The 17,156-nt window shown below is 40.5% G+C and overlaps 2 protein-coding genes across 2 annotated transcripts; both read left to right on the top strand.

Moving 5' to 3' along the window:
• Positions 1-332: 332 nt before the first annotated feature.
• LOC143350235 (uncharacterized) lies at positions 333-15,241 on the top strand. The gene is made up of 4 exons (XM_076782186.1): positions 333-694; positions 13,213-13,887; positions 13,952-14,052; positions 15,234-15,241. The coding sequence occupies exons 1-4, from the start codon at positions 333-335 to the stop codon at positions 15,239-15,241; spliced, it is 1,146 nt and encodes a 381-aa protein (XP_076638301.1).
• Positions 15,242-15,731: 490 nt separating this feature from the next.
• On the top strand, positions 15,732-16,487 carry LOC143350398 (uncharacterized). Its single transcript, XM_076782518.1, has one exon. It carries the CDS (start codon positions 15,732-15,734, stop codon positions 16,485-16,487), a length of 756 nt encoding a protein of 251 aa, XP_076638633.1.
• Positions 16,488-17,156: the final 669 nt, after the last annotated feature.

Below are 17,156 nucleotides of genomic sequence, written 5' to 3'. Positions count from 1 at the left end.
ATTGTACCGTTATACGAGAGGGTAAGTCATCTGTGCAGTTACGATGAAATGTTAATTGTATTTTACCGCCCTTTAAAAGTAATATGTTTAAAGATGTTTATATAAATGATATACGTGTAAAAGCATTAATAGATACTGGAAGTCAAGTAACACTAATACGTGAAAATATTTATAACAAATTAAAATCTATTCCTTTATACGATACGCATATACGCTTAACTGGTTTTGGAAAATATGAGACTATACCCTTAGGATATTTACAAACAGTTCTTACGATAGACAACAATGATTTTCCAACTACTGTTTATATTGTCCCAAATATTGTAATGAATATGGATGCAGTAATTGGAACAGATATTTTAAATTTGGCTGAAGTCAAAATAGATAATCAGGGTATAACGATAAGGAAAATTCCTTCGATTATGTTTTTAACGCAAATGAGTTCTACTAAAGAGCAGTTATTAGATGTTAGTCATGTTACTGATGAAAAATTACGCGAAGAATTAGAAAATGTTGTTTTATCGTATGAACCAAAAAAATGTAAGACAACTAACGTACAAATGTGTATAAGATTAAAAGATGACCAACCACTTAGTCAGAAACCACGTAGATTACCTAAACTAGAGGGTGAAATTGTTCATAAGCAAGTAGAGGAGTGGATTAAGGATGGAATAGTAGAGCCTGGTACGTCTGAGTATGCAAGTCCTGTAGTTGTTGTGAAAAAGAACGATGGAAGTCCACGTCTTTGTATTGATTATCGGCGATTGAATAGGATTACGGAAAAAGATAAATTTCCTCTTCCATTAATCGAAGAATTATTAGATAAATTGCAGAACGCTCGAGTGTTTAGTTCTCTTGATTTAAAAAATGGATTTTTCCACGTGTCAGTAGAGAAAGAGAGTAGGAAATACACTGCATTTGTTACACAAAATGGACAATATGAATTTATTAAAATGCCATTTGGATTGTATAACGCTCCTTCGGTTTTTCAGAGATTTATAAATTGTGTATTTCGGGATTTAATTAATCAAGATATTGTTTTACTGTATTTGGATGATGTTATTATTTTAGCTTCAGATGACAAAGAGAATTTATCACGTTTAAAATTAGTTCTTCAAGTTGCTAGTGACTATGGATTGCAAATAAATTTCAAAAAATGTAAATTTATGAAAAGACGTATTGAATTTTTGGGTCATATTGTAGAAGCAGGGAAAATTTATCCATCAGAGGAGAAAATGAAGGCTGTATTTACTTTTCCAGAGCCAAAAAAGATAAAAGATGTCCAATATTTCTTGGGATTATCTGGTTATTTTCGTAAATTTATTATGAATTATTCACTAATAGCAAAGCCATTAAGTGATTTGTTACGAAAAGACAGGACATTTCAGTTTACCGATAGTGAAAGAAAGGCATTTTTGGAATTAAAACAGATTTTGACACAGAGTCCTGTGTTGCATATATACAATTTGAATTTTGAAACAGAATTGCATACTGATGCGTGTAAAGATGGACATGGTGCTGTATTAATGCAAAAATCGCCTGACGACGGACAATTTCATCCTGTATATTATATGAGTAGAAAGACTAAATGTGAAGAACGGAATTATTGTAGTTATGAACTTGAAACTCTTGCTATCGTTAGGGCACTCGAAAAATTTCGTGTATATTTATTAGGAATTTCTTTTACCATAGTTACTGACTGTGCTGCTTTTAAATTAACGATAAATAAGAAAGAATTAGTTCCGCGTATTGCTCGATGGGTTCTTTTTCTAGAAGATTATCACTATAAGATTATACATAGATCAGGCACATGTATGACGCACTTAGATGCTTTAAGTAGATATCCAGTTTTTCAAATTACTAAAGATCCTGTATATGTTAAAATACAAAAGTTTCAGGAAAATGATGGAGAGATGAACAAAATTGTTAGAAGGCGAAATAATTCAATTAGCACATCAACGAGGACATTTTGCGTTGAAACGTACAGAGGAATTTATAAAACAAGATTATTATATACCTAATCTTGAAAAAAAGATTCAGCAATATATTTCTAGTTGTGTTCCGTGCATTATGGCAAATTACAAACAGGGCAAACAGGAAGGTTCCTTACATCCACTTACAAAAATTGATATTCCATTGCATACATATCATATCGATCATTTAGGACCATTAGATACTACAAGCAAAAGTTACAATCATATTTTTGTTATTATTGATAGTTTTACTAAGTTTATTTGGTTGTATCCGACAAAGTCGACGACGACGAGAGAAGTCTTATGTAAATTAGATGTACAAAAAAAAAATTTTGGAAGTGCACAACAGATTATATCAGATCGAGGTACAGCATTTACTTCGAAAGAATTTAAAGATTATTGTGTGAAAGAAAATATTAAATGCTTACAAATAACAGCAGGCTCACCGCTAGCTAATGGTCAAGTAGAAAGATTAAATAGAACAATTATTCCGATTTTGACAAAGCTTTCAATTAATGAACCTACGAAATGGTATAAGCATATAGATAAATTACAACGCGTGCTAAATTCAACTTTTCAGAGAAGTATCTATATGACACCGTTTGAATTATTATTTGCGGTAAAAATGTATGATGAAACTGATATTAAACTAAAAGACCTTGTCGAACAGGAATTCTTATCTCAATTTAATGAAAACAGAAACGAGTTACGTGAAAGAGCTAAAGAACAACTTTTTAAAGTGCAGGAAGAAAATCGTCAAACATATAATCGAAAAAGGAAAAAAGGCGTTAGGTATGAAGTAGATAACCTTGTAGCTATCAAGCATGCACAATTAGGTCCAGGACGAAAATTACGAGCAAAGTATCTAGGTCCATATCGCATTACAAAAGTTAAATGTAACGACACGTATGATGTAGAAAAAGTAGGTTTCCATGAAGGTCCTTCGGCAACATCAACATATGCAGAATACATGAAACCATGGCTTATTTTGTAAACCTCATCCGGCGCGGATGAATGTCAAAATGGGCGGGAAGGATTACATCCCAAATATAAGATATATTCATCCGAGGCGGATGGAGGTCAGTATGGCCGAATGTAGGAGATTTGTATTGAATATTTGTGCCACGCTGTAGTTTTGTTTAATGTTAATTTATGTGCAAATGGTTTGGCAGTGTTTTGTTCGAGAAGGAATTGGTAAGCAGGGACAGCGAGAAAACGAGGAGTGGAAAACGAGTGATTGTGAAAGAGCCACGTGATTATAAGTTGTGTTGCCAATTAATGTGATTTGAATTTGTGTTGTTAATCGTTAATTGCTAAATTGTGTGTACCTAATTTGTTTAATAAAATAATATTCTTTGTATATTTGTTCCTCAAATATATTCTCTCCGTTAAATCCTACACTAGTAAGCAAGCAGTAAGCTAGAAAGCAAGCAGCAAGCTAGTAAGCAAGCAGTAAGCTAGTAACCAAGCAATAACCTAGTAAGCAAGCAGTGGGCTAGTAAGAAAGTAGGAAACTTGTAATCAAACAGTGAGCTAGTAAGCGTGCAGGAAGCTAGTAGGAAAGGAGTATGCTAGTATGCAAGCGGTAAGCTTGTAAGCAACCAGTAAGCTTGTAAGCAAGTAGTAAGCTAATGAGCAAGCAATGATCTAGTAAACGAGGATGAAGCTAGTAAGGAAGCAGTGTGCTAGTATGCATGCAGTAAGCTAGCAAACAACCAGTAAGCTTACAAGCAAGTAGAAAGCCAGTAAGCAGGCAGTAAGCATGTAAGCATGCAGTTAGTTAATAAGGAAGCAGTGAGCTAGTAAGCCAGCATGGTGCTAGTAAGACAGCAGAATGCTAGTAAGCTAGAAGTTAGCAATTAAGGAACCAGCAACATAGTAAGCAAGCAGGAAGCTAGTGCGGAAGCAGTATGATTGAAAGCAAGCAGTAAGCTAGTAGGCAAGCAGTAAGCATGTAAGCAAGCTGTAAGCTGGTAAGCAAGCAGTGAGCTAGTAAACGAGGAGAAAGCTAGTAAGGGAGCAGCAAGTAAGTATGAAAGCAGTATCTTAGGAAGAAAGCAGGAATCTTGTAGGAAAGCAGTTAGCTAGAAAGCAGGCAGTAAGCTAGTAAGCAAGCAGTATGCTAGAAGGCAAGCACCAAGCCAACAAGCAAGCAGTATGCTGGTATGAAAGCAGTAATCTAGTAAGCAAGCAGCAAGCTCGTAACCAAGCAACGGGCTAGTAAGGAAGCAGTAAGCTAGTAAGGAAGCAGCAGGCTAGTAAGCAAGCAGAAAGCTACAATGGAAGTAGAAGGCCAGTATGAAAGCAGAAGCTAGTAACAAGCAGTAAGCTGGTGAGCAAGCAGTAAGCTGATGAGCAAGCAGTAAGCTAGTATGCGAACAGTAATCTAGAAAGCAAGGAAGAGGCTAGTAAGAAAGCAGGTAGCTAGTAGGCAATCAGTGAGCTAGTAAGCAAGCAGGACGCTGGTAAGGATGCAGTAAGCTAGAAAGCAAGCAGCGGGCTGCTATGCAAGCAGTAAGCGAGTTAGCTAGCAGTAAGATAGTAAGCAAGCAATGAGCTAGTATGCACGAGGAAAGCTTGTAAGGAAGCGGTATTCTTGAAAGCAATCAGCAGCCTAGTAAGAATGGAATAAGCTATTGAGCAAGCAGTAAGCTAGTAAGCTAACAGTATACTAGTGAGCAAGCACCAAGCTAGAAGGAAAGCAGGTAGCTAGTAACAAAGCAGTATGCTAGCAAGCAAGCAGTGAGCTAGTAAGCATGCAGCAGGCTAGTATGAAAGCAACTAGCTAGTAAGAGAGCAGTGTGCTAGTAAGCTCGCAGTAAGCTAGAAAGCCAGCAGCAGGCTAGTAAGAATGCAGTTAGCTAGTATGAAAGCAGTATGCTAGTAAGCAAGCAGGAAGCTGGAAAATATGCAGCAGGCTAGCAAGAAAGCAGTTAGCTTTTCAGCAACCAGTAAGCCAGTTAGCAACCAGAAAGCTAGTATGCAAGCAGCAGGCCAGTAAGATTACAATTAGCTAGTAAGAAAGCAGTGTGTTAGAAAGCGAGCAGGGAGCTAGAAAGCAAGCAGCAAGCTAGGAAGCAAGCAGTAAGCTAGAAAGCAAGGAGCAGACTAGTAAGCAAGCTGTAAGCGCCTAAACTGTCTGTAAGCTAGTAAGCAAGCAGTGAGATAGTAAGTGCGGAGGAAGCTAGTAAAGAAGCAGTAGGCTTGTAAGCAAGCAGTAAGCTAGTAAGCAAGCAGTAAGCTTGTAAGAAAGCAGACAGCTAGAAGGGATGTCGTGAGCTAGTAAGTAAGCAGTAGGTTTCTAAGCAAGCAGTGTGCTAGTAAGCCAGCACGAAGCTAGTAAGGAAGCAGTTTGCTAGAAAGCAGTCAGCAAGCTAGTAAGCAAGCAGTATGCTAGAAGGCAAGCACCAAGCCAGCAAGCAAGCAGTATGCTGGTATGAAAGCAGTAATCTAGTAAGCAAGCAGCAAGCTCGTAACCAAGCAACGGGCTAGTAAGGAAGCAGTAAGCTACTAAGCAACCACAAAGCAAGTAAGCAAGCTGTAAGCTGGTAAGAAAGCAGGTAGCTAGTAAGGGAGTAGTAAGCTAGTAAGCCTGAAGTAAGTTAGTATGCAAGCAGTAAGCTAGTAAGCCAGCAGGAAGCTAGTAAGGAAGCAGTATGCTAGTAAGCATGCAGTAAGCTAGCAGGCAAATAGTGACCTAATATGCAAGCAGTAAGCTGTCATGAAAGCAACTAGATTGCTGGCAAACAGTAATTTATTAAGCAACCAGTTAGCAAGTAAGCTTGCTGTGAGCTAGTAAGCAAGGAGGAAGCTAGTAAGAAAGGTGAATGCTACTAAGCAAGCAGTAAGCTAGTATGCAAGCAGTTAGTTAGTAAGGGAGCAAGGAGCTAGTAAGGAAGCAGTAACCTAGAAAGCAAGCAGCAGGCTAGTGTGCATGCAGTAATCGAGTATGATAGCAGTAAGCTAGTAGGCAAGCCGTGAGCTAGTACGCGAGCAGGAGTCTAGTAAGCAAGCCATAAGCTAGAAAGCAAGCAGAAAGATAATATGCAAGCACTGAGCTTGAAAGCAACATGAAGGCAAGTATCAAAGCAGTTAGCTATTAAGCAAGCAGTATGGTAGCAAGCAAGCAGTAAGCTAGATAGCAAGCAGTGTGCAAGTAAGCGTGCAGTGAGCTGGAAAGCGTGCAGGGAGCTAGTAAGCAAGCAGTAAGCTCGTAAGCAAGCAGTATGCTAGTAAGCGAGGAGGAAGGTAGTAAGCAAGCAGTATGCAGGTAAGCAGCCAGTAACCTAGTAAGTAACCAGTAAGCTAGTAAGCCAGCAGCAGTCTAGCAAGAATGCAAGTAGCTAGTAAGAAAGCAGTATGCTAGTAAGCAAGCAGTAAGCTTGAAAGCACGCAGTAAGCTAGTAAGGATGCAGTACGCTAGTTAGCAAGCAGTAAGCTAGAAAGCAAGCAGTAAGCTAGTAAGGAAGTAGTAAGCTAGTAGGTAAGCAGCAGGTCAGTAAGCAAGCATTGAGCTAATAAGCGTCCAGGAAATTAGTAAGAAAGCAGTGAGCTACTGTGCGAGCGGGGAGCTAGTAAGGAAGCAGTGAGCTAGTAAGGAAGCAGTAATTAGGTAAGCTAGCTGTATGTTAGTAAGCAAGCAGTAAGCTAGTAAGCTATTTCTAACTTACTGCCTTGTTACTAACTTTATGTTTTCTTACTAGCTCACGGCTTGCTTACTAGCTTACTGCTTGCTTACATGCTTACTGCTTGATTACTACCTAACTGCTTGCTTACAATCTTACTGCTTTTTGACTAGCGTACTTCTTGCTTACTAGCATACAGTTTGCTTACTTGTTCACTGCTTGATAACTAGATTGCTGCATTGTTACTAACTAAATACTTTCTCACAAGCTCACTGCTTGCTTACTAACTTACTGCTTTTTTACTATCTTACTGCATCGTTACTATCCGAATGCTTCCTTACTGGCTTCCTGCTCGCTTACTAGCTCAATGCTTGCTTACTAGCTTCCACCTCGCTTACTAGCATCACTGCTTCCTTACTAGCTTCCACCTCGCTTACTAGCATCACTGCTTCCTTACTAGCTTCCTGCCCGCTTACTAACTCACTGCTTGCTTACTACCATACGGCTTGCTTACTAGCTGACTGCTTGCTTACAAACATACGGGTTACTTACTAGCTCACTGCGAGCTTATTAGCTTACTGCTTGCTTACGTGCTTACTGCTTGCTTACAAGCTTACTGGTTACTTACCAGCTTACTGCATGCTTTCCAGAATAATGCTTGCTTACTAGCTTGCTGCTTGCTTCTAGCATACTGCGTGCTTACTAGCATGCTGCTTCCTTACTAGGTCACTGCTTCCTTACTAGCTTCCTGCTCCCTTACTAGCTCACTTCTTGGTTATTAGCTTGCTGCTTGCTTTCCTGATTACTGTTTGCTTACTAGCATACTGCATCCTTACTAATTTCCTGCGTGATTACTAGCTCACTGCTTGCTTACTAGATTACTGCTTGCTTACTAGCTCACTGCTTGTTTAGTAGATTACTGCTTGCTTACCAGCTTACTGCTTGCTTACAAGCTTACTGCTTGCTTATTAGCTTACTGGTTGCTTACTAGTTTACTGCTTGCTTACCAGTATACTGCTTTGTTACTAAGTTACTGCTTGCTTATTAGCTAACAGCATTCCTGCCATCCTGCTGCTTGATCTCCAGCATAATGCTTCACTTACTACCTTCCTGCCCGCTTATTGGCTCAATGTATGCTTACTAGATTACTGCTTGCTTACTATCTTACAGTTAGCTTACTCGCTTATTGCTTGCATACTAGTATACTGCTTCCTTACTAGCTCCCTGCTCGCTTGCTAGCACACTGCTTCCTTACTAGCTTACTACTTGCTTACTAGTTTACTGCTTGCTTACCTGCTTACTGCTTGCTTACTAGCAAGGCTGCTTTGTTACTAACTAAATGCTTTCTCACTAGCTCACTGCTTGCTTACTAACTTACTGCTTTCTTACTAACTTACTGCATCCTTACTATCTGAATGCTTCCTTACTGGCTTCATGCTCGCTTACTAGCTCAATGCTTGCTTACTAGCTTACTGCTTGATAACAAGCTTACTGCATCCTTACTAGCGGAATGCTTCCTTACAAGGTCACTGCTTGCTTACCTTCTTACTACTTGCTTACTAGGTTGCTGCTTTGTTACTAACTAATGCTTCCTGACTAGCTCACTGCTTGCTTACTGACATACTGCTTTCTTACAAACTTACTGCATCCTTACTAGCGGAATGCTTCCTTACTAGCTTCCTGCTTGCTTACAAGCTTACTGCTTTGTTACTAACTTACTGCTTTGTTACTAACTTACCGTTTTCTTACTAGCTCACGGCTTGCATACCAGCTTACTGCTTGTTTACAAGTAGGTGAGAAAGGGGAGTTGTGGACAGTGGGCTCCGAGGGGGGTGGGGGAGAGGGGCGATGCGGGTGAGGGGAGGGGGGGCCTGCGCGTCGTAGTGGTGGGCCCATAGTGGGTCCGTCGGGAGGGGGGCCGACAGTCGGAGTGGGGGGTCGGTAACTATTACCGACAGTCGATAATTGGTATCTACGGTCGGTAGTTGGTATCTATGTTTGGTAATTAGTATCTGTGGTCGGTAATTAGTATCAACGATCGATAATTGGCATTAACGGCTGGTAATTAGCAGATGTTAGAAAATGAAAGATGGTAATTGCCTGTGTTTAAATATCGCGTTAATTCGACAATCGAAAAACGTCGGTTGAACCATCGCGTGATCGAGAGAAAAACGGGCCATTTCTTGTACGGTGTTGTTCCTCGTTTACGCGACATTCCAGAGGCTTCTCTGAGGCGTATTACGTTCCAGGAACTATACCGCATAGAAAAACTCCGTATTTACATTCGATAACAGTTCCGCGATCGGCCCAGTAACGGTTCCTATAGAACAGGTGTTACTACGCCGAAACGAAGAGAGGATTCAAAATTAATAAGAGACAGACAGCTTAGACCAGACAGCGCCACGAGATGAAAATTTCCCCTCCCTCGTGGCCATGGTTAAGCAGGTATGTCTCAGGTGAACTCGCGATTTGGTTCTCGACGAGAGCGGACCTCATCGTCGACCTCGTCTGAAGTCGGAGACCGATTCTCGACGAGTTAGTTTTGTCTAACTTGTCGTAGAATTATGTGAACAAAGTTGCTCGGAATTGAGACTGCAGCGGATTTAAATAATCCTGCCCTTGAGTCGAAATATTCCGGCCATACGTTCACATGCAGAAATCGGTCACCGCGACAAACGAACCATTTTGGAAGGAAACAAAATCCAACTGATTTTCTTTCCACTTCGCTCAAAAAGCAACCGATGGCTGAAAAGTACCAAATTTACACTTTTATAGTGATTGGTTACCGCCATCGGTGCTGAATAAACACGTATTGCTGTAATCAGTGGTCGTGTAGAAGTGGAAATGAATAAAATCAGCGTAATTATCTTTCCAAAGCTTTAACCCGCAATCGGTGGCTGAGCATAATCAAACTTACACTTAAATAGTGCTTGATTATCGCCACCGTTGCGACGAGGAACACGGATTGCTGTAATTAGTGGTCGTGTTCGAGAACCGAGAGAATTTCTTGATTCTCTGCTTGGCTATTGCACGGTTCAAAAACCCAATCTATAGGACAACTTTGTTGCATACTCCCTGGGTTGGGTTCGTCGTTTTCTAGGGTCGAAACAAAAGTTTGGGATAACACCCGATAGGGGCCTTATTGGCATTCCCTGAGTAAATATCTCGGCTGGTTTCGACCTGCTCGAGCGTGGGTTCCAGATCGTCAGTGGATACGGACAGTCGACGTAGAACTACGTTCAAAGGGCACCGTGGTGTTAGAACCTTAATAATCAGTCGCCTTTGCGCAGTTAAGGCTCTGCATCACACCGGTCCCGTACGGACCAGGGAACAGCGAGGGACCGCGGAGTTGACAACCTTTGGAGCCTTACAACCTCCACTTGTTGTCCTCTCCTGCAAAAACCAAGCCTGCAGCAGTGGGAAGATCGAGATTAAAATCTCGTCTTCCCCATCTGCAATTCAACGTTTCCAAAATCTGAAACGTTGAAATAATAATACAGTCCACTAACACAGTTGTGTAACGCTGTGTAAGAATCCCGCTCCTGTTTACCGTGAACGGAAGAAGGAACGTATGGATTAGAGCGAGTCAGACAACGCACCGAGCGTTGTCAGGTATTAACCGCCGGATTTCGGTATTTCTTTTTGATTACAAAAGACCGAGACGAGAGCCCTAGGGGCCGACGGCGGCGCAGGTTTTTTTCCGAGCCTTCAGCAAGGGTTTTTCCTGCATTTTTTATACAAACTGTATCATTTTCATTGTTCGTTTTTTAATTTCCTTCCTTTTTGTTTATTTCAAATTTTATTTTTTGTTTAAATAAACGGCCTGTGTCCAATGGACCAGGCGAAGGAAATTTTTAAATGTACAATTCACTTTCCCACACAATTCCAATCCCTCGAAATTCGGACTCCCCGTTAAAGGGTGAGAGATCAGGTCAGGGGAGAAAACCCCCCAAAGACCGACACGCACCTATTTTAACAGCCTGGTATCGATAAAAAGGGAAGGGGAGATAAATTACATGCATCTGGTAAAAAGAAGTGGTAATTATCAAAGGTAATTATCAGAGGTCGATAAGGAGTAGGTGGGGAAAGAAATTAGACGTCTTTTGACTATTTCGAGAAAGTGATATATTTAATTTTTTTATCACAATTCAGTGCATGTATAAATTGTGTAATTTTATTCCACAAAAATTAGATACGTAATTATCAAAGGTAATTATCAGAGGTCGATAAAGAGTAGGTGGGGAAAGAAATTAGACGCATTTTGTTTATTTCGAAAAAGTAATATATTTAATTTTTTATCACAATTCAGTGCAAGTATAAACTGTGTAATTTTATTCAACAAAAATTAGATGCAGTTTTTATTTTTAATTATTAATATCATCATATAAAATGTTATCCAGCGCATATGCCAACAGCTCGCAATCTACAGGCGAATTTTTGTCGTAATATTCACGAAGGATTTTGTCTGCATCACGTTTACGTATAATACTATTGCGTTTTAAAATATTTGTAAATTCTTGGTATTTCTCACCAACATAGTGCGTATTTTGGCATAGTCACGAATATGCATGCTCGATGCACTGTTTCAGTTCGAATAAAAATAATAGAGTTGTCGGTTTCATATACATGCAAGCATCATGCAATTTCACTTGTACAATGTTCATATTACGCATTGCAACAACCGTAAGCACCAAATCACAAATTGATAACGATGTTGGAGAAGGAGCTGATAGCACATGTTGTTTGATATCCTCGCGTTTCTGAATAAACACCATCCATGTTGAGTAAGACAGCAACAATTTATTTCCTCGAGTATCGCCAAGTATAATTTCCACGGTGGATACAGGTCCTACACCGATTGCAATAACCAAATACTTGTATGCTGTGGATGTGAGGGCAAACCTCCTTCCCAGTATATGAGGCGTTGAATGCTGTTTCTTGCTATTGTTACATGTAGAAAAGTAAATAAAGAATAAAAGGTAAGTAATGACAATAAGTAATGACGATAAGAAAAAATGGATAAGAAAAAATGGTGATAATAATACTTTTTTTTTTTTTTTTTTTTTTTATCGTGGGCAAAATCTTCGAAAGACTCCCTCCCACCTCCTTGGGGAGAGGTGGGAGGGGTGTGTGGGATTCCCCGCGCCCGTACAACGACAGGCGCGGGACCTACCCACTAAAAACCCCACGGTGACCCTTCGGCACGCTTTGGGAGGATACCGGGAATCGCTCGAAGCATTCTTCCGGTATCCTCCCCGTGCCCGCGCTTTCGCGCCCATCCCCTGGGGGGATAATCGGTCCCCCCAGTAGACACACTGCCTCATAGCGGCGGGACGGGGCCACTCCATCCCGCCGCTATCCGTCCCGGGGCCGCGTTCAGTGGCGGCTGCGAGCCCCAACTCGCAACCGCCCGCGACCCCGTTTCCACCCCTCGGCGGCCGGGCGTTCATGGCCGCACCAGACCGCCGAGGGTGGTGATAATAATACTTACTCATTACTTGTGCATGCTGTATTGCAAGGAATGCAATAATTCATTTTTTCAGAAAAAATTTGAACGTAGAATTCAATAGATAATGTTTCACGACGATACTATCAAACGAGTGTGAATATTGTGCAGCACTTAAATGCAACGTTGCATCATATGTATCAGGGGAAGCGGGTGGCGCGTAGTGGGGGGAGGAATTCTTTATATCACATGTTCTTCTGCGAAAAGTGCAACTTTTGCAAAAATGTCTTTTAGATTACCTTGAGCACGTCTAAACATGCAACTTCTGCAAAGCGTATAACATTACATTCGCAGAATGATGCAACCAAATAATATTCTTCGCGACATAGATCATTTTTTTACGTTCACACTATACCCAATAATTTTTATGGGATCCACGAATTGTGCGAGTTATTGAGCCCCAACCATTTTACATAGACATTGTTCATCTTCTTATTTTGTGCCGCATATTCTTCTTCTGCGAAAAGCGCAACGTTTTTTTTTGCAAAGTGTTTTAGATTACACTGAACATATGCAAAAACGTATACAATGCATTTGTGGACGAACACATGCAAACAAAAACACAACCTCTGCAAAAGGTATAACATTGCATTTGCGGACACAGATTTCTGTAATATATCGCGAGCATCACCGAGAGCATCATCGGGAACGGTGATTTTTTGTAATATATCGTGTGCATCACTATACACATTAACACAAAAGACGACAGTATGGATCATCAAGAGCAGGAGCTGTATGAGCAAGCTGTTCAATTAGGGACGGTGGAAGAATACAATTTATGGGAACATCGACTTGGCGACTATCTCAATTCGTTGGAGGAACGAAGCCGAATCAAGAGACTGCGACTCTCAATCGGCGAAAAACAATCATTGATTGCCCGTATCGCTAGATTAGAAAGTCTAAAAAATTCGACACGCAATCGATTTGTACATGTGGGTGCTGGACATAGTGCAAGACTCAGATGGCATGAAATTGATACAGCTTTCGTTAACCGTATATTGACCGGTGCGGTGATAAATTCTAACCACATAGAGCCTCGCAATTTTCTCGAAGATGCGAGAGATATTGTAGTCGATCATGTGCGGAACATTGTGCTGAAACATGATAGTGTAAAAATAAATGCTATACTTGACGGTAAATTTGTGGCTGGTAACAAATGTGCAAACAAAAGTGTTAACACGAAAAACTGTGAACTTTTTCGCTTGTCTGACCAACGCGAATGGTATGATTTGCGCGTCATCCAACCCATTCTAGCATCCTTAGACGAGTTTCAGGAGCGCGACAGTGGGTGGGCGCTGTCGCGTATACTGAATTTAATTGTTAATGTAAATAAATATATGCCGATGCATGCAGGATGTGTCATACAATTACCGCGAGAGATACGACTAAAGAAAGCGGTAATCAATGTAAGCTCAACGGACAATGCATGTTTTGCGTGGTCGGTGGTGGCCGCTCTGTATCCAGCCGAAAGTCACGTATCTCTGGCATCGTCATATCCTCATTATACAACAGTGTTGAATATCCAGGATATTGAATTTCCAATGACATTGAACCAAATTAAAAAGTTTGAACATATCAACAACATCTCCATCAATGTCTATACCATTGAGAATAAGAAGGTGTTACCAATACGAGTCACTGATAAGAAGATGGAGAGGCATGCCAATTTTTTGTATTTAGAAGGAGCAAACGACGTGGGACATTTCGCATGGATTAAGAACTTATCTCGCCTCGTATGCACCCAATTGAGTAAACATAATGGTAGGAAATACTTTTCTGATAGGTATGTATATAATAAATCTTTTTAAATATTTTATGTTAGATAAAAATTATGCCTGTTATTGCAGCTGTTTACACTACTTTAGCTCGAATGAGAAGCTGGAAGCTCACACCATGGATTGTGAGAAGATGAATGATTGCGCAATCATATTGCCAAATTATGATGGCAGTAAGTGGCTTAGCTTCAGCAACTATAACAGGAAAGAGCGTGTTCCGTTTATCGTGTATGCCGATCTGGAATGCATCTTGGAGAAAACGGATACTGATCGAGAAGCGTCAAGATACATGTACCAGCATCATCAAGTATTTAGCGTGGGATATTATGTGCGGTGCTCGTACGACGACTCGTTATCTACGTTTCAATGTCGTCGCGATCCCGATTGCGTATCATGGTTTGTAAGACAACTTCAAGATTTGTCACATCGTGTAAAGTCCATCTTATCGACCAATGTACCCATGGAAAATTTATCAGCTGAACAATTACGAAATTTTAATACGGCAACACACTGCCATATATGCGAAACACCGTTTACGCGAGATGATATGCGAGTACGCGATCATTGCCACTTAACCGGTCGGTACAGAGGTCCTGCACATTCAAATCACAATCTAAATTATAAAGACGCATTTGCCATCCCTATAGTCTTTCACAATTTATCCGGTTATGATTCACATTTTATTATCAAGAAAATAGCCACAGCATTTGAGGGTGATGTCACTGTATTGCCGATAACAAAAGAGAAGTACATTTCAATTACAAAATACGTTGAAAACGCGAATGAAGAATCAAACTCGCGCAAGCGCATAAAATTGCAATTCATCGATTCATTTAAATTTTTAAATACAAGTCTCGAGAAATTGGTATCTTTTCTTAGTAAAGATAAACTTGAAATTACACGGTCCGAGTTTCAAAAATTATCTGCGGAAGATTTTGATTTATTGACGCGAAAAGGGGTGTTTCCATACGAGTACATTGACTGTATTGAAAAGTTGGACCAATCATGTTTACCATCACACAATTCATTTTACAGTTCCTTAACTGGCGATACAGTATCCGAAAACGACTACGCACACGCTGTCAACGTGTGGAAGCGGTTCTCCATTGAAACGCTCGGCGAGTATAGCGATTTGTATCTGAAGACGGATGTCTTGCTGTTGGCTGATATTTTTGAAAATTTTCGCAATAGTTGCATCGCAAGTTATGGACTCGACCCCGCGCACTATTATACTTTGCCTGGTTTTACGTGGGATGCCATGCTGAAGCATACACGTATCAATTTCGAACTTCTTACCGATATCAACATGGTCCTATTTATCGAACGTGGTATACGTGGTGGTTTGTACATGCAGTCGCATGATCCATCGCAATCGTCGTCATATTTAATGTATTTCGATGTAAATAATTTGTACGGCTGGGCAATGTGTCAATCATTACCATATGCCAATTTTCAGTGGGCCAACAACAAAGATGTAGATGTAATGGCCGTAGCGTTAGACTCATCGATGGGGTATATTTTGGAAGTCGACCTGGAGTATCCGCAACATCTGCATGATTCGCACACTGACCTACCGTTCTGCCTAACACGTGATAAACCGCCTGGCAAGCGCCAGGAGAAGCTCCTCGCGACTCTATACGATAAGAAGCGTTACGTAATACACTATCGCAATCTGCAGCAATGTATTCGTCACGGCCTTCGCGTAACTGAAGTTCACCGCATATTACAGTTTTCCCAATCTCCATGGCTTCGCGATTACATCGAACTAAATACAAAGTTCAGAACTCTTGCTACAAACGATTTTGAGAAAAATTTATATAAGTTAATGAATAATGCAGTGTTTGGCAAAACCATGGAGAATGTGCGCAATCATGTAGATGTAAAATTAGTAACGAAATGGGGAGGGAGATATGGTGCAGAGGCACTGATCGCTAAGCCAAATTTCCATAGTCGCAGCATATTTTCGGAAAACCTAGTTGCGATCGAACTACATAAATTGTTCGTAAAATTTAACAAACCAATCTATGTGGGTATGTGTATACTAGATATATCTAAGATTTGTTTGCATGAATTCCATCATGATTACATGTTACCCGCACATAGGAATAAATGTAAAATTATGTACACCGATACAGACAGTCTAATCTACTACATCGAGTGTGACGATATTTATGAACTTATGATACGCGATATTACCCGCTTTGACACGAGCGATTATCCCGCAGATAATCGATATGGTATTGCGCTTGCTAATAAGAAGATACCAGGTTTAATGAAAGATGAAAATAATGGGGCGATTATGACCGAATTTGTTGGATTGAGAGCGAAGATGTATGCCATACAAGTCGATGGTAAGAAAGATACGAAAAAGGTGAAAGGTGTCAAGAGTAATGTTGTAGCGCGAACTATAACATTTGATGATTATGTGCAATGTTTGATGGGTGAGGTTGAAAAGATTTGTCACCAATCGTGTATAAGATCCATGTTGCATGAAGTGTACACGATATCAGAAACAAAAATTGCTTTGAGTCCATACGATGACAAACGATATATCGTACCATATTCAACCAAGACGCTGCCATGGGGGCATTATAAAATACCGCTTTAGACATACCAATATACATATGTTTGTAACACCATAAAAGATCCAAGAATGCAAAGTTTGCAGAATGCTGTGGGAGAAGCCATAAAAGATCCAAGAACGCAAAGTTTGCAGAATGCTGTGGGAGAAGCTGAAGGCATACAATTCTACTAATGTTGGCAGATACGAGCGAGTACCACTCCCATTCCTAAGAAGACCAAGTCCTCCCCCACCCGAGTAATGCACTATATAAAGAGTTGTACGACCAGTCCATACCATTTATAGCCGAAGTGATTTCATAAATTTTTTACATAAAAAATAAAAAAAATTGTTTAACAATGGTAGCAGACACGTGGGTCGAAGGTATGTAAAGCAGAAATAATTTTTATCACATTAGTTTGTATCATATTTTAACAATCTCAATTACAAAATATAATATTCTAATATGAACATTCTCACCCCCACACAGCAAGAGTTAGCGCAGATGGGACTCGTCCATATGCGGAAGTTGTCTTACTTTTAGTAAGATATAATGTTATTAATAAGAGACACTGCTTATGGGGAGGCAAGTGCTATAGGCGGAGGCGGGAGCCATGCCGAATTTGCAAGGAATGCCTAGACGCACTGCCAAGCCTCCGCCCCCGCCGCCCGCGGCCAAGAGAAAGGCTGCGAAGGCGCGACTTGGCCGCCCCCCTA

Source organism: Colletes latitarsis, chromosome 14, assembly GCF_051014445.1.
Source record: "Colletes latitarsis isolate SP2378_abdomen chromosome 14, iyColLati1, whole genome shotgun sequence".
Classification (NCBI taxonomy): domain Eukaryota; kingdom Metazoa; phylum Arthropoda; class Insecta; order Hymenoptera; family Colletidae; genus Colletes; species Colletes latitarsis.
The sequence above is the reverse complement of the archived record's forward strand: the minus strand, read 5'-3'. Positions and strand labels throughout refer to the sequence as shown.